The sequence below is a fragment of the Bidens hawaiensis genome, unplaced genomic scaffold (genome assembly GCF_021521415.1).
Source record: "Bidens hawaiensis isolate Kalapana, Puna unplaced genomic scaffold, B.hawaiensis_p1.1 tig00001087_1, whole genome shotgun sequence".
In the NCBI taxonomy this organism is placed as follows: Eukaryota; Viridiplantae; Streptophyta; class Magnoliopsida; order Asterales; family Asteraceae; genus Bidens; species Bidens hawaiensis.
The window spans coordinates 225782-249532 of NW_027491062.1; the positions used below are offsets into that span (position 1 = coordinate 225782).

Below are 23751 nucleotides of genomic sequence, written 5' to 3' on the forward strand. Positions count from 1 at the left end.
GCCGCTGCCTACCCACCAACTACCAGCAGGGCACGTGCGTAGGCCACAGTTGGTAGAACAGGAATACTATTCAGCCGGCCACACCTCCTTGGAAACCTACCTTCGGCTATAAATACCCCAAATGGTATGATCATCTTATCTCATCATATTATCATCATATACTATCTCGTATTACATATTATACCTGATATCTGCTCTAGCAATCTCTTAATATACATTTATATTTAAAGAGCAATCTAGTCTGATTCTCACGCCGGAGGGTGGTCACAAGGAGGAACCCCCCCCTTCTCAGTGACGAGCTCACGGTGTCTGTTTTGCAGGTTATCAGAAGAACCATCTTTGCCGGGTCTAACCCCTCGTGGGAAACATCTATCTAACCCCCAGGTTACCCGTAATCTGCCCGGGGTCCGGTTAGTGTTTCTTCAGACTCTCGGTAAACCCATACTGGTACCTTGTCTAATTCGAGAACACCGCCACCACCCTTTATTGTTTTGAATTCGGGTGGGTGCAAAGGGTTATACAACCCGAAACTGAAAAGTAATTGTGTGCGTGATGAACCATTATGTGAATGGTTTGAAGATTTGGGTATAGATGGAGCCCTACCGTCACCAATCTAGGTTCGTTTGGGTAGATTTAGATGGTTTTGAGTTATATCCATATGACTGGTTAGAAGATTTAGGTAATTTATTTATTTTAGGTTGTACCTAGAGGTGTCAATTGGGTTGGGTTGGGTTGAAACGGGTCATGAGTCGGAACGGGTTAGGGTTGAAACACAAAAAAAGGGTTGTTTTGGTTCGGGTCGGAACGGGTTAGGGTCAACAGGTTCGGGTTAGAACAGGTCAAGGTAGAAACATGTCAAAACGGGTTTTGAGTCAGTTTTTTAACCAACGAATCAGCGCGTTTCCAACACGTTACAGCTCGTTTTAACAGCAAAAGCTCGTTTAAGTGATTTTTCAGTTCTTTTCAGCACGTAACAAACAGCTCGTTTAAGCGATTTTTCAGTTCGTTTCAGCGTGTAGCAGCTCGTTTAAGCGATTTTTCAGTTCGTTTCAGCATGTAACAACTCGTTTAAGCGATTTTTCAGTTCGTTTCAGCACGTAATAGCTCGTTTAAGCGATTTTTTAGTTCGTTTCAGCACTTAACAGCTCGTTTAAGCGATTTTTCAGTTCGTTTCAGCACGTAACAGCTCGTTTAAGCTATTTTTCAGTTCGTTTTAGCATGTAGCCGCTCGTTTAAGCGATTTTTCAGTTCGTTTCAGCACGTAACCGCTCGTTTAAGCGATTTTTCAGTTCGTTCCAGCACGTAACCGCTCGTTTAAGCGATTTTTCTGTTCGTTCCAGCACGTAACCGCTTGTTTAAGCGATTTTTCAGTTCGTTTCAGCACGTAACAGCTCGTTTAAGCGATTTTTCAGTTCGTTTCAGCACGAAACAGCTCGTTTAAGCAATTTTTCAGTTCGTTTCAACACGAAACAGTTTTTTTAAGCGATTTTTCAGTTCGTTTCAGCACGAAACAGCTCGTTTAAGCGATATTTCAGTTCGTTTCAGCACGAAACAGCTTGTTTAAGCGATTTTTTAGTTCGTTTCAGCACGAAACAGCTCGTTTAAGCGATTTTTCAGTTCGTTTCAGCACGAAACAGCTCCTTTAAGCGATTTTTCAATTCGTTTCAGCAAGTAACAGCTCGTTTAAGCGATTTTTCTGTTCGTTTCAGCACGTAACAGCTCGTTTAAGCGATTTTTCAACTTGTTTCAGCACGTTGTGACCAATTTTGCAGCAATTCAATAATAAAAATCAGTAATTCTGCTAGTTTTTGCCCGTTTCATCAAGTTACATAACCAATACTTAAAACAAGGTAAACAATGATGACATTTCCTAACCAAAACATTATTTAAGTACTTTAAGATCACATATTTGCACAATGTCTTTATCCAAAATAACAATGATGACATTAAACAATTCAAAACAACTAGAAACCCTACTACAAGTTGCATTCTTGATCAACACAAGTTGTTCCTCCGTCTCGATCTCGTTTCATCTAAATATGTAAAAATGAAAGTTGTTATATTAACGAACATATACAAATATAAAATTAAATTGCAAAGGGAATTGAGTTTTTAATACCTCTCGGTCAATATAAAATTGCTACTATTATGACTCGGAATCAATGCTTCAGTGTCTTCAACAAGTTGTTCCTCCATCTCGATCTCGTTTTCATCTAAATATGTGAAAAATGAAAGGTGCTATATTAATAAATATATTACATAAAATTTAGTTGCAAAAGAATGAACTTTTAATACCTTGTAAAACATCCAACCAATCTTGAGCGCATAGCAACGCCTCGACATTGGATGGTAGAAGTGAAGTTCGATACTTGCTCAAAACCCGACCTCCAATACTAAAAGATGATTCAGAAGCAACGGTAGTAATTGGGATGCTCAATAGATCACGATCCATTAGAGCCACTTTTGGATACCTTCCTTGATTATCCTTCCAATACCGTAAAACATCAAGTGGTTGTTTTCTGTCTAGTTGAGGTTCATATAAGTACAATGTTAACTGAGACTTTTCGTTAACATCATTTCTATATTGGCTTTCAAATGAGTCAAATCCCTCCAACTCGTCCAACGTGTTGTCACCAACATTTGAACTCTCGCGTCTTGAAGAATCGGGCATTGTCTCCGATTGAATATCATACTCCATAAATAGCTTATGAATGCCATCAACGATATTCTTCAATTTCATTTTTCGCTCTTCAACTTTCATGTCAAGTTTTGAGAAACAATACTCAACAAGCTTAACCTTGTACCGTGGATCTAAAATAACCGCAAAAGATAACACCATACTATAACTTTCCCAATATTTATCAAACTTTTTTTACATGGCTTTATGAATAAATCGAAAATCCTGTAACAAGCCATATAACTTTTTTTTATATGGATTTCTTTAGCCTGTAACAAAGATTCTTTTACATTATTAATATACCTTATTATAGGTTTATGAATAAATTAAAATCCTGGAAGGAATTATTCATTCTTGAATACAATTTAAATATGCTCCACTATCAAGTAAAGCAATAAGACTTATAGAGAAGTCTTTAATTAATAATCTAATCTTATAGAGAAGTCAACGACTCAACATCATACCAAATATGAATAATCTTGCATCAGAAACAATAATATTAACAATAAAATTCATCCAAATCGAAACATAATTTTGAAACATATACAATTATACACTTAATTTTAAAACATATACACAAATCAATCAAAGTTGATTACCCAGAGATGAAGATGAACTGTAGTTCACGGCAGCGAACGTCGGTGGTGGTGACGAATTGTAGCTCATGGCGGCAAAGGTTGGTGGTGGTGACGGATTGGCTGTTCGTTACTGCCGGCAATAGAGACTAAAGAGGCGGTGGTGGCTGGAAGAACTAGTTCGACCCATTGGGTTATTGAGCAGATGAATAATTAACCCTGATAACCCATTTTTTAAAAAACATTTGGCCTGTCTTAATATTCTTTATTTTTACATATAACCCATTCTGACCCTTTTAATTATACTACCCAACCCATTTGGTTTTTAAAATAACCCAAACTGACCCAAATGAATGAATTTGGGTCAGGATTGCCCCCTCTAGTTGTACCCCCACCTCCCTAATTAGATTGTGGTTTGATGAAGAGAAAAGGAGTACAATGGTTTATTTTATTTTATTTTTTTGTCAATTTTTTTTATTAAAATTGATACTGTTTGATGTTTTTATCAATGGAGGCCATGGTCATGGGAATAATTATAGTTATGGACACGAATGAAAAAAAAAATATTATTTGTTTGAGCACCACTTGTTATGTTGTATATTGAAATAATAATTCTCTATTTTAAAATATGATTAAAGTAAAATCTCTGAAATACCCTTTAAAATGAGTTATGGAAAGTGATAAATGAACAGTAAAATATTTTGAAATTGAAAGTTACTTTAGGTTAAAGCATTTGTATCTAATGTTGTAAATGTCGGTCTTCGCGGTCAACTACTCGATGAGTGATCCCAACACTTCCCATCTAGACTGAGTACTTGACGAGTAATTCCGAGTATTCCTGACTAGGCTGTGTACTTGCAAATTTCCAATTAACTGACTTGACATTATACGACGACTTCTGTGACGATGCTTGTGTTAAAAAGCACCTTTATGTTAATATAACACTTGTTTTGGACTCTTTTAAGAATAAAGGAGTAGATGGTTTGGTGGATATTTGAACTCAAATCACATTTAGCCAAGAAACAACTTTAAAATATTGAGAAAATGACCTATTCACATCAAACTTGTGAAAATGAAAAACAAATAAAAAAGATAAATAGCAATTCCAACGAAAACAAAAATCAAGACATACAGAGCTTTGGGGCTACGATAATCTCAGTCAAATGTAAATCGAGCATAATCAAGCCAATATTGGTTCTATGCTTCAACGGTTCAACTTATTATTTAATTTTACAGTTAATCTGTATGTATAAAAGTTTAAAATGAACATAGTTTTTTAGAACGACAACTTTCTTTTTTGTGTTTAGGTTATCACACTCTCAATTTAGAGAACCCTATTGCTCCACTTTGGCTATAGTATATTGTCTTAACCACGCTGGCTTCAGAGTTTGACTTGAACTTTTCCCGGAAAACCATATCATCAGTTACCACTTGACTGGTCGTTGTGCCGTCACAAGAACAGAACTCTCTGACGTAACACACGACGAGACAACCTCTCGCAAGATTCATCTCAAATCCACTATATAAAATAATACAAGTGAAAATCAAACTTCAGTTTCCGTTAAACAACCACACACTCCTAATCTTTTCACACACATACCCCAAATTGACTTCCATTAATACTTCCAAATTCAACCTTTATTATTATTATTTTAAATAATTAGAATTAGATTGATCTGAACATAACATAAAACAGAACAATTTCACTACCTCAAACTCCTTCTACATATTCAACTACTTAACTTGTTCTTCAAATCACATTCAATCTCATCAAACACCCAAAACCCTAATTCCAATTTCATGCTTAAAACGCTATTCCGACCAAAACCCACAAATCATTGCGTGTAAGTTCACTGAATTCACTTCAATTTCAGCTCAATTTTGTTCCTAAACAATTTGGGTTTCACGAACAAATAATAATAATAATAATAATAATATACAGAGTTGCCATTGGAATTGGCGATGTCGGATCACGAACCGGATGATTTGGATACTGAGTTCGTTGAGGTGGATCCAACTGGACGTTATGGGCGAGTTAGTGTGATTAATTTTTAATTAATTTGAATTTGATTAATATTTGTTAGTTTATGATATGATAGTGTTATTCGGGTTATTTGCAGTATAAAGAAGTGCTGGGAAAAGGGGCTTTCAAAAAAGTGTATCCTTGATTTGCATTTTATATTTTAGGTTATCGAATGGTTTATGAATTCAATTTGATAATGTCGGTGTTGAAGAACTCGGGCGGTGGGGTATGGGCTAACGATTCGTAGGGAATTTTATATGTACGTTTTCATGATTATATATACATACAAAACTTTTCAAAATTGTTTGTATTATTTTTCAAATTTTTTTTTTACTTTTTCAAACTTATTAATCGGATTGGATGAATAAGTATAATTTTTCCAATACATAAAAAATTTGACCAATTTTGACCATTTTTAACGAATCTTGACAGAAATTTGACTGCTTGTGAACAATTTGGACAGGCTTTGACTGAATTTACATTTATATTGAAGTTTATAATGATGGATTCAATTTGATAATGTTAGTGTTGTAGAACTCGGGCTGTGGGGTACGGGCTAGCGATTAATAGGGGTTAAGCGGGATGGATCGGATTGGAATTTGATATGTAATTTTTGAAGTTATATATTCATACAAAAATTTTCAAAATTTTTTATATAGTTTTTCAAACCTATTAATCGGATTGGAATTTTATATATAATTTTGTAAAATTATGTATACGTACAATTATTTTCAAAATTGTTTATGTAGTTTTTCAAACTTATTAATCGGATTGGATTATTAAGTATAATTATTCAAGTACTTTAAAAATTTTGACCGAACTTAACAGATCCTGACTGAAATTTGATCAATTTGATAGATTTTGATTGAAATTTGAGTGATTTTGAACGATTTGGACCGGCTTTGACTAGCCTCTGATTTGTTGGTCCAATTAGGTGAAATCGAATCGGTAGCATACTGATTAGTCGGTGACTAATCGCGGTTTTTACAACACTAGATACTGTTGATAAATTCATATGAAATTTGCAATTAGAAATTGGAGTTATCAGATTTACTTTTTGATTTCTTAATTATACTGGGAATTTAGATATAAAGCATTTGATGAATTGGAAGGTATTGAAGTAGCTTGGAATCAAGTAAAGGTTTCTGATTTCTTAAGGAATCCCGAAGAGTTGGAGCGCCTATACTCAGAAGTCCATTTGCTCAAAACACTTAAGCACAAAAACATTATCAAGTTTTATGGTTCTTGGGTTGATACAGCGAACGAGCACATCAACTTTATTACTGAGATTTTCACATCTGGAACATTAAGACAGTAAGTTTACCTTGTTTTTGTGTTTTTTTATTGCCTAGACATGTTAAAAACGGTGGCTTAAATGATTGTGTGATTGCCAAATATAAAGGTTTGGTTACTATCAAAGTTAATGGACTGTGCCTTAGATAGCCTGCAAATATTTGACCACTATTCTTGATATTTACAATTTAGCTATTCCCGATTACTATAATTTAGGAATATGCATCTCAAAATAACCCCGAGAAACACAAACCTTCTTTAGCTTACTAAGAGAGAATTATAGAGTTATGTGATTTCTCGTATTACAAGGGAGATAAAATTATTGTTTGTCCTTGTAACTAGAGAGAAGACATGATTCCTATCGACTACCTAGTGTATGACTAAGACGGAGAAATAGATGGTGACTAGGGATGAGCAAATTCGATATTGGTACCGGTTGGTACCAAACCGGTACCGTTACCAAAGTTTTGAGTTTCGGTACCGGTATTTCCCGATTTTTTACCTTCAATACCAGTACCGTACCGGTACCGAACCAAATATATTTGGTACCGGTACCAAGAATTTGCGATTTTCGGAACCCGTACTGGTCGGTACCAGTGTGGTCCCGATCTCATCCCTAATGGTGACAAGTGACTCGCCGAACAAAAAGAATATGACCGGAAGTTTGAATAGTGACATGTGAGCACTCGGTCTCCAACTACTATTGAGTACTCGGTCGCCAACTACTATTGAGTTGAACACATAGATGTTCAATCCCCAAGAAACTACTTAGTTGGATCCAAAATCCGTGAGATGCATATTCATGGATACGGTGGTGGAGTGAAGGGGCTTCACTTGTTGGATCCTACCGCGAGCATAAACATTGGTGGACAAAGATCATGAGAAAGGAGATGATAACACCTTAAAAGTGGAGAAAAAATTCTATATGAGGATTCTTTCGAAGTCTTACAGAGCCTGGAAATATCAACGTGTTAAGTTGTTAGAGGAACTAAGACACAAACAAGAGGAAACTACTTTATGTTGTGAGAAACATAGCGCCTTGTATCTTGCATGAAATCTAGAGCCGAATAGCCGATTCTTATGTGGCCTTACGCAAGCAACATAAAATGGCTTTGGATGGTGGTCATGGGCCGTGGCCTTCGGATAATTATAACAAACAAGCAAACTTACCCAATAGAATCCCATGAAGAGCAAAGCTATTGGTAGGGTAAATTTTTCCTCTACTCTAGAGGATAGAGAGGCTGCTCCCACTGAGACCCCACCCCCGCGACTCTAGAACCTTTCTTTGTTAAAGTAATCCAAATAACATAATGTGCCTAAGGGAATTAAAGCAACAACCATACAAAAAGTACTTCCAATGATAGTAGGCCACCGTTATTGTTTCATGCTAAACGCTCGGTGATTATCAAAGTTAATGAGTGGTGCCTTACATAGCCTACAAATCTTTGACCAATATTGTTTCTTGCTATTTACAATTTAGCCGTCCCCCATAATATAAATAGGGATACTTGTTCCATCGCTTTATGCATCCCAGAATAATCACACGAAACACAGATCTTCTTTAGCTTTAATAAGAGAGAATTAGAGAGCTGTGTGATTTATTACATGAGATATAATAAATAAGCATGTAGATATGACTTCCGTGAATGTTTAACATTTACAGGTACCGCAAAAAACATAAACATGTAGATCTTAGAGCATTAAAGAAGTGGTCTAAACAAATACTGGAGGGACTTTTGTATCTTCATAGTCATGACCCACCCGTTATACACCGGGATCTAAAATGTGACAACATTTTCGTCAACGGGAATCAAGGAGAAGTTAAAATTGGAGATCTTGGATTAGCAGCCATTCTTCGTCAGGCGCGTTCTGCTCACAGTGTCATTGGTAAGCACATGCTTTTCTTTTATTCATTTGGTGACATATTTATTTTCTTTGCGAATATGATAAAATTTGTTTTTAGGTACTCCTGAGTTCATGGCACCCGAGCTTTATGAAGAGGAATATAATGAACTTGTAGATATATACGCCTTTGGAATGTGCTTACTGGAATTAGTGACGTTTGAGTATCCTTATTCTGAATGTGCCAATGCTGCTCAGATTTACAAGAAAGTAACAACGGTAAGTTTAGTTAATCGTTTTATCTATTAGTATCTTAAAATCTTAAATAATCAAAATTTCTCAAATATTTCAATCTTAGGGTGTAAAACCGGCTTCATTAACGAAGGTTAAGGATCCCGAAGTCAAATCATTTGTAGAGAAATGTATTGCTAAGGTTTCTGATAGATTATCCGCTAAGGAGTTACTAATGGATCAGTTTCTGCAAGATGAGCATAGGGACGTTGTAAATAAACCAAGTCGATCAAATTCAAATCCAGGTAATATGTGCAAGGAATTTTGCAAAATATTTTCTCGTGTATTTTTTTTTTTGTTAAAAGTTTCTGATGATTTTTTTATAGATGATGATGTCGATAAGCTTGACAATGGTGAAAGCCAACCTTTTGCGGATGTTGGTAGAGATTTCACAGTCGAAGGTCAAGTGAGAGACTTGAATACCGTATTTCTAAAACTACGAATAGAAGATACTACAGGTTATCTGTTTATCTTCGTCAAAACTTATAGTTTTTGTTATGGGTTGAACCAATTTCCTTTAATCTATTTTAATCCGTTTGACCTGTTAGAAAATAATATGTATTTTTATAATTTTATCCATCTTTAAATCTTGAAGTTTTGCATTTGTGTACCAGGTCAAATTCGGAACATTCATTTTCCATTCGATACCGACAACGATACATCAATAGCGGTTGCTAGTGAAATGGTTGAAGAACTGGACTTGACAGATCAAGACGTCTCCACACTTGCAGAAATGATCGATACAGAAATCCGTTCATGTATCCCAAACTGGGCCCCACGTGATTACTTTGATGATCAAGATAATGAACCTACACCCTCCGTTGATTCGACCTTTGACCACCCCGAAACCGAGTCTGCATCCCCTATGACCATCAAACCTTGTAGCTCACCTACCCTTTTAGCCCTTGAAAGATTACCTTCGGGTCGAAGGTATTGGAGTGATTCACCTAAAGGATGTTTTACTCCTCCGTTTAGACCAGTTCCTTCAAATTTCTATGAAGAAAACACACAAAAAATAGATGATGTTGATAATAATAATAATAATAATAATAATAATAATAATAATAATAATAATAATAATAATAATGATGATGATGATGATGATGATGACGACAAAGTTGAAAATATCGTGGAAAAGCTTGAGACTTTGTTAAATGAGCAGCAAAAAGAATTGGAAGAATTGAAAAGGAAGCACGGGTTGGCTGTTTCGGGTATCTTGAAAAAACTAACTCCAGAAACCCGTCGAGAAGTTGTGAACTTATGTAAAGTCAACATCATCGAGGCGTCTGACCATGAGGTGTAAGTTTTTCCATTTTAAGGTTTTATAAATTCATAGAGTTTGATAATATTAGGGTTTGATTTAAGGACATCTCTAGGAATATACAAAGATATATAATGTTTTTTTTGAAGTATATAGACTTTATAGCGGCCAACATTTCATACGTGTACTTGTAGATTTGTACTCGGTAAAGGTTTTACGATGTTTTTTCTTTAAGTGTATGTTTGTACATACAGACGGATATACTCTATGTATCAGCACAAAACGGATATGATATATATTTTTATTTCGTTTGCAAAGTCGAGTTTATTTGTGGTCAATATGATCTATATATGTTTGTTATATTTGCAACACTTCATGGTTGTTATTGAGTAGAGATGTTTTGGTGGCTACCGATTCGATTGGCTGAAAATTGTTAAATGATATTCATGTGGTCGGTTTTTTTAGCAAACTGTCACTGGTTAGCAACTGTCACTGGTTAGCAGTGTATTGATGAGGTCGTTGGTTATTAGTTCTTTGTTTAATAAACATTTTTTTTTATCTTATTTTTGTACATGAAATTAAACAAACATTAACATTTATTATAATATAATTGATTCTTGTTTTGGTTTACATAATAATGTGATTTTCAAGGTAATTAAAGTATCATTGAAGTTCTTCAAATTTATAAAATCTACACCAACCTTTTGAAATAATAAAAGAATACATTATACACAATTAAATGAAAAATACTAAATCATACAAAAATAAAATGACTTCGAATGATTCATTTTAATCTAAGTAGCCCAACTTATGGCCATTGATGTTAAAAACACACCACAAGCAACAACCACTAGGCTTCTTTCTCTAATCACAACCTTAAACAAATGAATCACAACTTCACTACTAATCTTCCTACCTTCCATTACCAACACTCTACGACGCTTCCCCGCGCATGCCAGCATCACAAACACCGTTATTAACGTCACCATGGTGGCTCTAGCCATGACCACCACTAATCCACCCACCATCAAAAGACCAGCAACAGGAATGTAGAACCACATCCACCATGATCCGCTAAGGTCGTTACACGTGTACAAGATGTACAAGGAGGATATAAAAAAGAACATGCATGAGACGACGGTGGTTCCGATGGCGGCTACCATTAGTTTTTTTGGTGGTGGAGATGGATGAGAATGATGGTGGTTGTTGATGGTCTTTGAATGATATGCATTGGTGGGATATATAAGAACAATAGTTTGATAATAACAATGTCTTAAAATATAGTCACATGTAGATATAATTTGAATATTCTAAGTACAACATTTTTTGTCTAATTATGGGAGCCATAGTTGACCGTGGTCAACTTATGTTATAAAATTGAATAAATAACAAACTTAACTCTTAAATAATTGCTTAATATGCTATTTAGTCCAAAAGTTTTGAAAATCTTAATGTCAATCTATAAAGGTTTGGTTTGGAGTTGATATCATTTGACACTTGTTATATTTTTGTTTATGCCCAAAATACTTTCTTTTAATGAAGAAAAAAGCCCTGTCTAAATTTGTTTTATTTTATTTGCTTTCAAATTTCAATAAGATATTTGAATTTTATGACATTTTTTTTTCTGAAAATTTCTTTAATATAAGAGTTAATGTCCATTTTCGTCCCTGTGGTTTGCTGCTTTCGCCACTTCAGTCCAAAGTTTGAAATTTTGTCAATTTAGTCCTTATGGTTTTAAACATTTGCCAATTACGTCCTCTTGTCTAACGGCATCCAACTATGCCGTTAGTTTAAGGGGTATTTTTGTCTTTCTCCTGTTTATGTTTAGTTAATGGCCAGTTTCGTCCCTGTGGTTTGATACTTTTGCTACTTCAGTCCAAAGTTTGAAATTTTTTCAATTTTATTTTTAATTTATTCAGTTTTTTTTCTTTTTTTTGTCTATAGCCCTTAAGAGCATAATCCAAGCCCAAAACCATCGAGCATCGACCAAACAGGTTTACGTTTACTCTGTCGATAACAATAATCATACCCTCCTCGTATTTAGTTTCTAGACATTTTCTAAACTCTCTCCCATGGTGGAATTCATTGGTAAAGTGGTCAAGGTAATTCCCTAAAACCGTACTATACCGATAAATTAAAATCGTTTATTTGGTTAATGCATAATAGTTACGATTTAGAGATTAACATATTGTAGCAAAAATCTTGGTCGAAATCACATCAGGAGGTGGAATATCCAGCATTTCCATGTTTGCTCTAGAAATCGATACACTAGATCGTATGTGTGTTCTTTAAATTGTGGTGTTGTTCTTGAATTCTTTATATCGACTACAATTCTAGGGTTGAATTCGACGAATTCAAGAACAATACCAAGATTTGAAGAACACACATGCGATTTAGTGCATCGATTTCTTGAGTAAACATGGAAATGCGGGATATTCGACCTCTTGATGTTGATTTCGACCCTGATGTTTGCTACGATATGTTAATCTCTAAACCCTAACTATTATGCATTAATCAGAGAAACGATTTTAGTTTTTTCGTATAGTTCGGTTTTAGGAAATTACCGCTGACCACTTTGCCAATGAACTCCATTATGGACTGATGTAGCAAAAAAAAATACTGAATAAATTAAACATAAAATTGAAAATTTTTCAAACTTTGGACTGAAGTAGCAAAAGTATCAAACCACAGGGATGAAACTGGCCATTAACTAAACATAAACAGGAGAAAGACAAAAATACCCCTAAAACTAACGGCATAGTTGGATGTCGTTAAACGGGGGGACGTAATTGGCTAATGTTTAAAACTATAAGGACTAAATTGACAAAATTTCAAACTTTGGACTGAAGTGGCGAAAGTAGCAAACCACAGGGACGAAAATGGCTATCAACTCTTAATATAATCATTTATCACATGGTAGGAACAGTATTCTTCTCGTTTTTTACCTTATCTAAAATCCGTGATAAATAAATAAAATAATAACAGTAAAAATAGAAATAGAAAAAACTATGTTATTATATTTTAATGTTATGTTCTTATGTTCCAAAACTTATTGTTAAAATATGTTGTTAACCATTCACGTGTAGTACCGTTCATAAACTAATATAAAACAATTTAAAATAAAGAGCATGAAAACCACTTAAATAGTTTAATTAAAAGTAATATTTGATTAATCTTAACTTCACTTTAGACGTTGAGAAACTCACATCAAGATGATCACTTTCCCACAACACATGCAAAATACTGGTACACCTTTTAAGTATGTGTTCCACATTTTCTAAGTATGTTGTCAGAATGCCGGTTTACCTTCTATTTTAATATAAAAAAAACATTTGTTTAGTCGAAGTGCAAGCCTACCTTCTCACTCGTCCACGCCAAAAGCGTACTTGAAAGTATCGAACTGTTTAATGCTAAATAATTAACACACTCATGGGAGCATTAAGTGAGTTAAGTCTAGCCAAGTTAACTTGAAAGTATCAAAACTTTGATAAGTATTATTCTTAACAGTTTAATATTTAGTAGTAGTAATCGAGTCAAGTCGAGCTCTCGTGCTATAAATAAATGCCCAATCAAGCTTATGTTGAATTTTGTGCTTCGAGTTCATAATGGAATCGAACTTGAGCTTGACATGAGGCTCACTTGGTATGTTGAATTTTGTGATTAGCTAGAACCCTATTTTAAACGATAAAACTTCATTCAAACAACTAGTGAGACATAAGCATATTGAAAGCCCTCATCAAACCCGGATTGATTTGAAACATAAACATTTCAACATACACCAATATGGCTGTTCTATTACTCGAAAGAAAATTACAAAATAATGTTAACAATTACAAAAACTTATTGTAATGGAATCAAGTTTAGCAAATTACATGCCAATCCCATGATTATTCTACTCACCAATAATTAAACAAGACAAAATTAGGGCTACTAGATGACCATTACTTCAACTTAATGTCCATCATCAACACGGTTCTTTTTTCTTTTATCAAATAAAATATTACCTTAAAAACATGTCAATAAAAAAAGAGGTCAGCTTAAAATACGAGTCAAATGGCTTATTAAAACCTCTTAAATTATTTATTAAAAATAATTGTTGTCAAAACAACATTAATTTTTAAAATACCATTTAACTCATTATTTATGAAAAAAGAATATTAAAATGACAAATTTCATTTTTTATGATCAACCCAACCCATCCCAACCATTGACAAAAGTGACTCGTTTTGACCTGTTACCAAACGTATCCAATCCTCATCGTTCCTCCTCAAGGTACGGGTCATCATTTTCTCCTGCCATTAACAACGAAACAGTCCCAGCCGCACCAACAACCGCACCAGCCAACCAAGTCGTGCTACGGCTCAACCAACTAGCTTGAGCCAACGCTTCTTGCTCGCGCCTACATTTCTCCTGTTCATCAACCAACATATCGAACCACCTCTGAGCCATGTACACCTTTATGGCTTGAATCCCATCTTCCACCACATCTTTCGGCGGGACCACCAACGGGTTCTGGTCAACATTGAGCTTGGTCAACTTATCAAGTCTACCAAAAGTTAATGGTAGTTCTTGGAGTTGGTTGTTGCTAACATCAAGTTCTCTAAGGCTGGTCATATCACCAATCGTGTCGGGGAGTTCTCGGAGATCACTGAAGTTACTGGCTAAGTTTAGTACTTCAAGATTTGATAGCTTTCCAATGGAGTTTGGTAGTCCACGTAGTTCGTTGAAGTGTGCATCTAGGTATTGAAGGGATATCATTTCGCCGATGGATGTTGGCAAGTTGCGCACCTTGTTTAATGGGATCGAAAGCTTCTTTAACCTCACTAGCTGGTGACCGATTTTCGTGGGGAGATATGTTAGCTTGTTGAAACTGGCATCAAGTTCTACCAATGACCTACAATAGCATGCTAACGAATGTTATAATCGTTCAAGTTTGTTTGCTCATTTAGATATTTATTTATTATTCATTAGCAAATTTGCAATACTTAATTGACCATCATTTATCAACCTATCACCCAAATCAAATTCTAGCAATAAGGCTCATTTTCTTCGTTCATTTACGACCAATTACTTTTTATTGTCCTCTCATTTAGTCCGTTTATGCTCTTTCACTTACGCTCTTTTATGTTAGCCATTTTCTTCGTTTAGAATATAAACAAACAAACATGAACAAACACAAACACTTTCATTTACTTCACAAACAGAGATGAACAAGAAAAACCGTTCGTTTTAATGTTTATGTTCGTTCTTTAGTTTTAAAATTAAAACAAACGAACATGAACAAGCCTTGTACTTGTTTGTTCGGTTCATTTAGGGGCTTCACATGTCTATTATTTTTACCTATTACCCAACCCGAGGACCTGTCCCTTTTGCAACACTAAATGTTAGTGTTATGAATATGATGAAACATATATACCTGCAATGAGCAATGCTGTCAGGCAAGGCTTCAAGCTTATTGCTAGAAACATCTAGAATCTTCAGCTTGTACAAACAGCCAATAGAATCTGGTAGTGACTCCAAAATATTGGAAGAAACATTAAGTTCCTCTAGATTCTCAAGTCCAGCAACAGAATCAGGAATCACCTGTTTCAACAGTAAATATACCAACTTAGCTATCTACCAACAACTGATAGTTCTAAAAGTACATAGGATGTTCATTAGGTTGTTACCCAAAAAAATAAAAATTCAACACCTAACTCCAGGAATTATAACTCCTATAATATAATTATAAAGCGTAAAAAAGGTTCTATTGGTAGTAATATATATGTATACAAGTGGGTTCTATCTCACACTTCAAAGGTAATATATTATTGGTGATTTTAGCGTTATGAGGACATTGACAAGTTAGGAGGTGCGGTATGCACACTTGATCATGATTATAATATTTTCTGATGCTAATGAGCCTTCATAGTTAAAGAACGGCGGTGGGGTCCAAGGGGAGCTCCCCAAGCATTAGAAGAAGTTGCTTCAGAATTGCAAAGTTGTTTAAATATGATCATCAATGTTAACTTTGAGTTATCTTAAGTACTAATTAAATACAATATATGTAGTAACTTTGCTGTTTAGAACTAACTTTGTTATTCAATACTGACTTTGGTCTTTTGAACCAAAGTTGTTCTTAAGAGTGTACACTATGTTCCTAGTTTGGACAAAAACATATTGAGTTTGAAACACTTTACAAAACAAGGTTCTAAAGTGATATTTGATGGAGATGTTTGTCACATGACTTGGAATAAAATTGATGAAATGGAAGATGATAGTCATATGGTAACACCTTGCAAGTTCATAAACCTTGTTTACAAGTTACTATGAGTTCAGAAATATGTTTTTCATGGAATGATATCATAATAACTATCTTCAATCCTATTTTAAAAGTACAATTCCACCATATTTAAGTAATGCAAAGAACTAGATCTCTATGATCATATATATATGATGGCGCAACTAAACGAATTGAAGTAACGATCAACAATGCATGGGATACAATAGTCATGGATATTTGATGTGATTTGAACACGAATTTGAAATAAAAGCCGTTTATTTACTCCACTTAGAAGGCATAGAATGGTGCTATGACACGATGAAGGCGAGGAATGTCAAGACTGAGATGATGAGTCGGGAACTTTAAATGCTAAACCCGAAATGAAGAATTGGAGGCTATTCATGTAAATAAGTCATAAGTTATACGTTACAAAGTTGTAACTAATGACTTATACACTCACAAAACCTAATTTTCTAAAACAACTTCTTATAACCTATAACATTTTAAGTTAGGAGATAAAATAAGAAATCTCAAACAGCTTATGTTAATTCTAACAGTTTTCCTTTAAGGGTATAATTGTTTATTCTTGTTTTAAGGTTTTCAAAACATCATGTGAGCCTAACAACAAATGGTAAAACTAAAACAAATCATTTACAAATCAAACCCACAAATTATAAACTAACCTCAAGTTGATTAGATGACAGATTAAGATAAACCAACGTCCGAATCTTCCCAAACGCCTCAGGCAAAAACGGCAAGCGCCTCTCCGATAAATCAATCTTCTCAGTCCCGTTCGCCATGGCGTCGGTCAGAATCGCAACCACTTCCTCCTTCACCTCATCCACAACCTCCACCCCTTTCCCAGACCCCCACTCATCCCCAACCCGACCCGACTTAGCCGACTCGTAAATCTTCTCAAGCCTCCTCTCCGCATCACACAACAACTTATCATACGACTCATGCATTTGATCCAACGATATCAACGCCTTATGCATTTGCTTCTCTCGCTCGTACGCCTTCTTCTTCTTCTCTTCCTCCGGATCCACCTTATCCGATAACGAAATTTCATCCAACTGGTCCGACAATAAGCCTTCCAGCTCCGCTAGCCGCGCCTTGGCGATGTCCACGGCTTCGTGATCCGGACGGTCGCCTAATGTTTTGAGTAATGTGCGTGTTTGGGACACGTCAGACACGGCTGCATGCATGGATGCCAGAATGTGAGGATCTGTTAAATGTGGCATTCGTTCGGTAAGCTCGAAATAAGGTTCGGGTTTGGATATCGGCTTGGATGGTGGTTGTTCGACGTCGAATTCGGGTGGTTGAGGGCGTTTCATGGTTGGGAGTCTGGTCATGACGTAGGAGAGAATAGGGTAGTTTTTAGGGTTTGGATCCATTTGGGAATATTTGATCAGATTCAATCAGATTTACAGAAATTGATGTTGATGATGATGGATGTATGCATTTGGTTTGTTGGTGAGAAGGTGATGGTCAACAAATTGAATGATTAATGATTATGATTATTCGGAGTAATATTTGGAGGGTATTGTTGTATTTGTTTCTTATCTATAATATATATAAAACATGAGTGAGGGAACTTTTAATTTTTAAGAGGTATCAAACTTATTGTTTTTAGTACAAACTATATTGCACAAGATTAATGCATTTTAAAGGCAATTTTGTATTTTGATAATTTTGTCATTTAGCATAACCAAAATCATGTTACGGTTTATTTTTAATTTATTAAAAAATAATTACAAGTTTGGTCCTTTAACTTTAATCACATTTTGTTAATTTATATAATAGTTACATATATACCCCCTTATTTTAAATCAACTACCCTGACGACGTTTAAACGTCTATAACTTTTTTACACGCTAATATTTTTTTATAAACACTATACCATAAAAACGAGTATTTTATTCTCTTTAATTTGAGTATGGTATTGCTATACTTTTTTCATTTTAAAAACTTAACGTGTTAGTGATTACCATTAAAGACCGACAAACGAATCGGACGGTTTCGGCCGTTCAGCTCATGGGTCTAAAAGGTTAAGGTTGGAATGAGTCGATACAAAGAGGTTAATTTGGTTTGGGTCGGGATGGGTTTGGGTTGAAAGGGGTCAAGTCATAACGAATTTCGGTTAGAACATTGCGAACGGGTTGCGTGTCAAGACAAGTTCAATGTAGCGTTACGTGCGCGCCAACACCTGACTGAGCGTGCACAGTCGTTGTGTGTACTAACACCGGTTAAGATTCCAATGCTGCAATATGAGCATACTATCGTCGGGTTACACGCGTACTATTGTTAAGTCACGCACAAACAGAAACACTAACACCGGTTACGCAACCGATGTCATGTTTGCGTGCAACCCCGCTGCACACGTGGGCACGCAACTAGTTTTTTTTAAACATAAGTGTTGTAAATTTGTTTTGAAAAGAGCTAGTGTTAAAACTTGTTGCATGTTTAGTTGTTTACTAAGGATGTAAATTTTGATTCTATTTATGATCGGGTATTTATTAAAAAAATTCAAAATACTGATAAAAAACTATAAAAAATTATAATGACGTAGACTATACATATAGGAGTTTTTAATCAAAAATAGACTGGGTGAAAAAATAATTTACCAAAATAGGTTATTTGAAAAGTATTTACCAAAACAAGTTATGATTATTCAGAGTAATATTTGATTTGGAGGGCATTTGTAGGTCCTATAAACGGATCAAACAACTATAAGTTCTTGAATCAAGCTTTAACTATAAGCTAGAGGAAATCACTTATAGTCAACTGAGATCTCGGATCTTTTGATGTTGTTTATTACCCGAAATGGTAAGAGAAGATAGAGTATAGAGGAGTTGGTGAATGGATATGATTGTTGTTTTTGCAAAAGGTTGGTTCTAGTATGTGCATGCCTCACCTTATATAGGTGAGGGCATGCCATACTAGACTTTCATTATGGAAGTGTAGAGTTTGTAAATTAATTTATAGGGTTTAGCTTGAGGGCTCAGGGACCCATGGGCATGTCCAAGAAGTATTATATTCAGTTTGGGAGCAAGGAGGATGAGATTACAAGTGCAAGGGCCAAAGGGTAATATTTTAAACATTATAGCACAATCTTCCCCCAAACCCTAGCTTGCGGCCACAAGCATTCCAGCCTCCAAACCCTTTGATTTTGATTAAGATAAAACGATTCCAAGCTCCTAGAGGTAGTTCAAGGTGTGTACTACGCTCCCATATTCTTTAATTACATAATCTAGGTCGTTACGATGGTCAATTAAAATCATTTGGCACCCTTCCCCAGGTAAAAATTTGGAGTTTTTTTGTGTCAAAAGATCCCCAGGTATGTCTAGTATATCATACTAAAGTTTCATGGGCATTGGAGTTGTTTTGATAGGTCAATTGATAAAAACCGATCTCTAGGGTTGTTGAATGTTGAAATCGTTAATTGTTGTCATTCGGGTATTGTTTGAGGGAATGGTTGACCCGATAAGTTTAAGGGGTCTTATGTTAGTGTAATAATAGTAGGAAAATTATTTTTTTGGTTATAGGGGCTGGTTTGGTTGGTGGTTTCTTAATCGAATTGTAATAGCGCGTAAAATCGATTAATTGTTAATTAATGAGGAAAACGATGAGATTTCAAACCCCAAATTGGATGGTTAAATATTGATGAGTAGGCTGTAATGATGTCAAATGTTATCAAAATAGGGCTGGTTTGGTTGGTGGTTGATTAATCGGTTCGTTAGTGGACGAATTTGACACAATTAACGTAAAACGGGCATAGTTTGGGGAACCATTGGTGGTGATTATATTGGAAGGGAGTTTTGGGTAATTTAAGGACTCCGGGGCTGATGTGGATGAATATGAATGTTGGGTGAGGTCCTGGGTCAATCCAATCTCGTTAGGACGTCTCGTAGAGTAAGCAAGTCGTTGCAGTCTAGTTAGTGATTGTTGTGTGCTTTAAATTGACAGGCTTATGAATTGTGAGTGATTAGCTAGAGGATCCAGTTATGATATTTGTGTGATTCGTTTCAGGTGAGTTTCATGATGCCCATTTTTAAATGTTTTGCGTTTTGGGCTAGCATACAGTTTATGTTACTTTTATTATCTATGCTTGGAAGTTGTATGATTTATGATTGTTTTGTTTGTATTTTTGTGTGTGGCCACCACGAGGATGTTTTGTTAAGCCGTGGCCGGGTCAAAGTGATGTTATAAGTTCTGGGATAGGAAGAATGTCCTTGGGGCGAATGGATGTTTAAAAATCCCCTAACAGTTTATCTGTCCTTTGAGTTTTGGTCTTGAGAGAATGTGACCCAGGTTACGTGCTTAACTGAGGAGAGAAAAATTATTTATTTATGTATTTTTATGGAAGTCGTATGTTGAATGTCTTGACCATTCTTTGATAACTTTCAATTATAAAAACATGAATTCACTCAGCTCAAGCTGACTTTGTGTGTATGTTAGATTGATTTCAGGTTGAACGCGGATGGACTGCTGCTTCGAGGTGCTCAAGACTACCAAAGATCCCGAGGCAGCTCTAGTCGAAGCTCTTTACCATTTTAATAATTAAGACAATCATAAACTACTTTTCTCGTCTTAAGAACAATGTTTGGATGCTTTTATTAACTTTTCGACTGCAAGAATACTCTTGTTAAATTTTGAATTACATGAAACTGGTTTATCTTTTAAAATTTAATTTTCCTTTGAATGATTATCAACTGTAGGACTCCCGGGTTTTGGGGTCTTACACAAACTTGTTGAACTTCTCAAATATTCCATCCATGTTGTCCTTTCGTACATCTTCTACTGTTCCCAGCGGGGAGTTATACAACTTGAGAATATCTTCTTTGCTGAGCGCGCCAGCTCATGCTCGTCAAATAAGCAGAGATGATGCATGTCTTCACAATGAATGACTGCTTCCCAGTGCTGTTTTCGAACTCCCAATAGATGAGGTGCTCGAACAAGTTGGGCAAGAAAGGCTCACCATGATAAATTGGTCGCCCGTATTTGTGGGTCTTGCATCGCCACATCTTCTTATTCTTCTTTCTTGTGACTGGATCGACTTCCGTTAGATCATTAACATCATCATCAGTCATTCGCATGACCTCCATGGCTGAAAGGCAGCGATTCACAAGACCCTCATTGATTAGATGTTGATCATTGTTAAGACTTCTTTGTTCTTCAATTTCCCTTTCCAATCGTTGAATCATGGATCTGAGCTTGGCATTTTCACCAAACAAGGTGCCCATATTTCTTGAAGAAGTGGATCACCTTCCAACATACGAACACGAGAATTAGGACCTTCACATTCGATCAAGGCTCTATCAATACTTGACTCTAGCTCCCACCTTGAATTTTGAGCAAAGTTTGAAGAGGAAAAAAGATCAGTCTCAAGGTGAGAAACCCTTGGCTGAAGTCTACCAACTTCATCATGATGTTCAGCACTGAGTAAAGACTTTTGAGTCGCCAAATGTTGCTGATTTTTTACCTGGTTCTGCAAATTTTCAATCCAAAGCCTTTAACTCTTGATCAGGGCTCTATCAACCTCTCGGTCGTGTTCCAACTATGCCACTCGAGTTGCCTGGGCATCCCTTTCCTTCACAACCCTTTCATTTGTTGCTTGTTGATCTTTTACAAACTTGATGAACAAATGCTCCTGTTTAACCCTTTTTTCGTTTGACTCCTCCAGAGCCTGAATCCTATAAAGGATAGGATCCCAGAATACCGGAGATCTTCTTGACTTTCCATTGGATAAGGGAATGACAGTTATGATTGGGCTTTTGGTGGCTGTGGGAGGTGTAATGGAAAAATGTGGGTTGAATAGTTGTTTGGGTTGGCATGGTGATGGTTTGAGTAGGTAAGGATGTGGTTATGGTTAGGGGTAGGCTAATAGGTTGGGTTGCTTGTGTAATGGTTTATGTTTGGGTTGATGATGTAAAGTTGGAGGCTTAGAAAGATGTAGCTTTGATTGGGGATGTGAATTGGTAGGTTGGTGAACTAAAGGTTGATGAATTCCTTGGAGATGAATTGGTTTGATGTGTAGGTTCGATTTCAGTTTGGCTAGCAGGCGTGGGATAGGGTGGTTGGTGAGGCTTGGTGAAGGTCGGTTTGGGTGGTCGGTGGTGGTTGTGTCACAGTGGAAGCAGAAGGAAATATTACATTTACTGAAGTTAGCATCTTTGAGTCCTTGGTCATTTTCAAATGTTTAAGAGGACGTTCGAGTCCCTCTTCCTCTTCTTTAGTCTGTTGAGACGAACCACCAGCAGAAGGCTTGCTGACAGCCTTCCTTTTCTTTTCATGAAGTTTCTTTGTTCTATGTTCACCCTCCACGTTAGTATCAATATTCGTGGCCTCACTATCATGCACATCGTCACCGTTGTGGCCATTGTCATCCCATAATCTCCACTATCTCCATCACCTTCATCCACAACAGTCTCATCACTATCGCGTTCGGTTTAAGCGAACAAACCGAACTTAGTACCGGGTTCTTGTTCTTGGTACTTGTACCCACTTCGTCCAAAAGGCTTCAACATAGCCTTGAACACAGTCTGTTTCACCATTTTCACATGAGGCTCAGTTGATGGCAACACATTTCCTTCATCATCAACTTCTTCGGGATAAACCGGTCTTGGAATATTCTTCAACAGGCCGTCTAGAATTAGTTGAACAAAACAAGGATACGTCATCCAGGTGTTCTTCGAGAGTACATTAGTTTGCATGCACTTGAAAAACCACCTAAAGAAGTTGAATTGTACCCTGTTTGTTAAGAAGCCCATCACCCCGACCCACTCCGTCTTCAATTTGTCAAAACCACCTTTATGCTCAGATAAACAGTGAGCCACAAGATGTAATAGAAACTTCCAATATGATGGTAGATGTCTCTTTTCACAGGTGCTCCAAGCCACATCATATCCATATCCTTCCAAATCTTTCTTCTCGATGTGCTAATAAGAGTGATGTGGAGCATCTTTGATATTCAGAGCTTGACGCACAACATCTTCTGTAACTGTCAGTTTCTGTTTAGCCACCTTAGTTGTATAGAATCCCTATTCTTCACACTCTTGGAATTCGTCCAAAACTCTTCTACCCAACAATTGTGAATCTCCGGGTTAGCGGAGATAGTATGCATAAGAGAGCATTCTCGTAGCCCCTTGATCATTGAGGTGAACACCTTGTGCTTCTTTTTCCTTGAATATTCAAAGGACAATACATGTGTTGCTATATGAAAACATAACTCAAATCACTAAAACTGATAATTGAGTTATAAACTGTTAAAGAAAAAAATTAAATAAACATAAAGAAAACAACAGAATAAACAGAATTATAAGATTAGATTAAAATTTGAAGTAGAATAAAAATAAAAGAATAAAAGCAAAATTTAAAAAGAAAATGAAGATTTATAACTAGTTTTGAAAACCAGCAAGTACAAAAGAATTGAATCGAGTTTAAAGGATTTGAGTTGGATAATGTTTGATGAAAACACATAAAGTGTAAACCAATCGAATAGATTATAAAACGAATGGAATCGAATCT

General features: G+C 35.9%; 4 protein-coding genes across 7 annotated transcripts; 1 reads left to right on the forward strand and 3 right to left on the reverse strand.

Moving 5' to 3' along the window:
- Positions 1 to 2029: 2029 nt before the first annotated feature.
- LOC143557574 (zinc finger BED domain-containing protein DAYSLEEPER-like) lies at positions 2030 to 2839 on the reverse strand. Its single transcript, XM_077046616.1, has 3 exons — positions 2296 to 2839; positions 2120 to 2213; positions 2030 to 2033 (listed from the first exon to the last, which is right to left on the reverse strand). The coding sequence occupies exons 1-3, from the start codon at positions 2837 to 2839 to the stop codon at positions 2030 to 2032; spliced, it is 642 nt and encodes a 213-aa protein (XP_076902731.1).
- A 2068-nt stretch (positions 2840 to 4907) lies between these two features.
- Positions 4908 to 10441, forward strand: LOC143558202 (putative serine/threonine-protein kinase WNK3). Of its 4 annotated transcripts, none has more exons than XM_077047091.1 (8): positions 4908 to 5096; positions 5195 to 5286; positions 5373 to 5410; positions 6362 to 6589; positions 8232 to 8455; positions 8532 to 8689; positions 8769 to 9159; positions 9316 to 10441. In XM_077047091.1, exons 2-8 carry the CDS (start codon positions 5215 to 5217, stop codon positions 10002 to 10004), a joined length of 1800 nt encoding a protein of 599 aa, XP_076903206.1. In that variant the 5' UTR covers positions 4908 to 5096; positions 5195 to 5214; the 3' UTR covers positions 10005 to 10441. The 4 variants fall into 4 exon arrangements, with proteins under 4 accessions (XP_076903206.1, XP_076903203.1, XP_076903211.1 ...); XM_077047096.1 differs by having other exon boundaries at positions 4909 to 5286; positions 8769 to 8946; positions 9028 to 9159; XM_077047088.1 differs by having other exon boundaries at positions 4908 to 5286.
- Positions 10442 to 10756: 315 nt separating this feature from the next.
- LOC143557585 (uncharacterized) lies at positions 10757 to 11125 on the reverse strand. The gene has a single exon (XM_077046627.1). The coding sequence runs from the start codon at positions 11123 to 11125 to the stop codon at positions 10757 to 10759; it is 369 nt and encodes a 122-aa protein (XP_076902742.1).
- Positions 11126 to 14100: 2975 nt separating this feature from the next.
- LOC143556913 (plant intracellular Ras-group-related LRR protein 9-like) lies at positions 14101 to 17766 on the reverse strand. Its single transcript, XM_077046127.1, has 3 exons — positions 16908 to 17766; positions 15379 to 15545; positions 14101 to 14856 (listed from the first exon to the last, which is right to left on the reverse strand). The coding sequence occupies exons 1-3, from the start codon at positions 17616 to 17618 to the stop codon at positions 14217 to 14219; spliced, it is 1518 nt and encodes a 505-aa protein (XP_076902242.1). The 5' UTR covers positions 17619 to 17766; the 3' UTR covers positions 14101 to 14216.
- Between the last annotated feature and the right edge of the window lie 5985 nt (positions 17767 to 23751).

What these genes read in the sequence shown, in the direction of transcription:
- LOC143558202 (XM_077047088.1), top strand. Translation starts at nt 5,215, where the DNA reads ATGTCGGATCACGAACCGGATGATTTGGATACTGAGTTCGTTGAGGTG. An exon ending in CAACTGGACGTTATGGGCGA is followed by an intron (nt 5,287 to 5,372) that starts GTTAGTGTGATT and finishes GGTTATTTGCAG; the next exon opens with TATAAAGAAGTGCTGGGAAA. An exon ending in ACGAATAGAAGATACTACAG is followed by an intron (nt 9,160 to 9,315) that starts GTTATCTGTTTA and finishes TTTGTGTACCAG; the next exon opens with GTCAAATTCGGAACATTCAT.
- LOC143556913 (XM_077046127.1), bottom strand. Translation starts at nt 17,618, where the DNA reads ATGGATCCAAACCCTAAAAACTACCCTATTCTCTCCTACGTCATGACC. An exon ending in TGTCATCTAATCAACTTGAG is followed by an intron (nt 15,546 to 16,907) that starts GTTAGTTTATAA and finishes CTGTTGAAACAG; the next exon opens with GTGATTCCTGATTCTGTTGC. An exon ending in GACAGCATTGCTCATTGCAG is followed by an intron (nt 14,857 to 15,378) that starts GTATATATGTTT and finishes ATGCTATTGTAG; the next exon opens with GTCATTGGTAGAACTTGATG.
- LOC143557574 (XM_077046616.1), bottom strand. Translation starts at nt 2,839, where the DNA reads ATGGTGTTATCTTTTGCGGTTATTTTAGATCCACGGTACAAGGTTAAG. An exon ending in TTGGTTGGATGTTTTACAAG is followed by an intron (nt 2,214 to 2,295) that starts GTATTAAAAGTT and finishes TCACATATTTAG; the next exon opens with ATGAAAACGAGATCGAGATG.
- LOC143557585 (XM_077046627.1), bottom strand. Translation starts at nt 11,125, where the DNA reads ATGGTAGCCGCCATCGGAACCACCGTCGTCTCATGCATGTTCTTTTTT.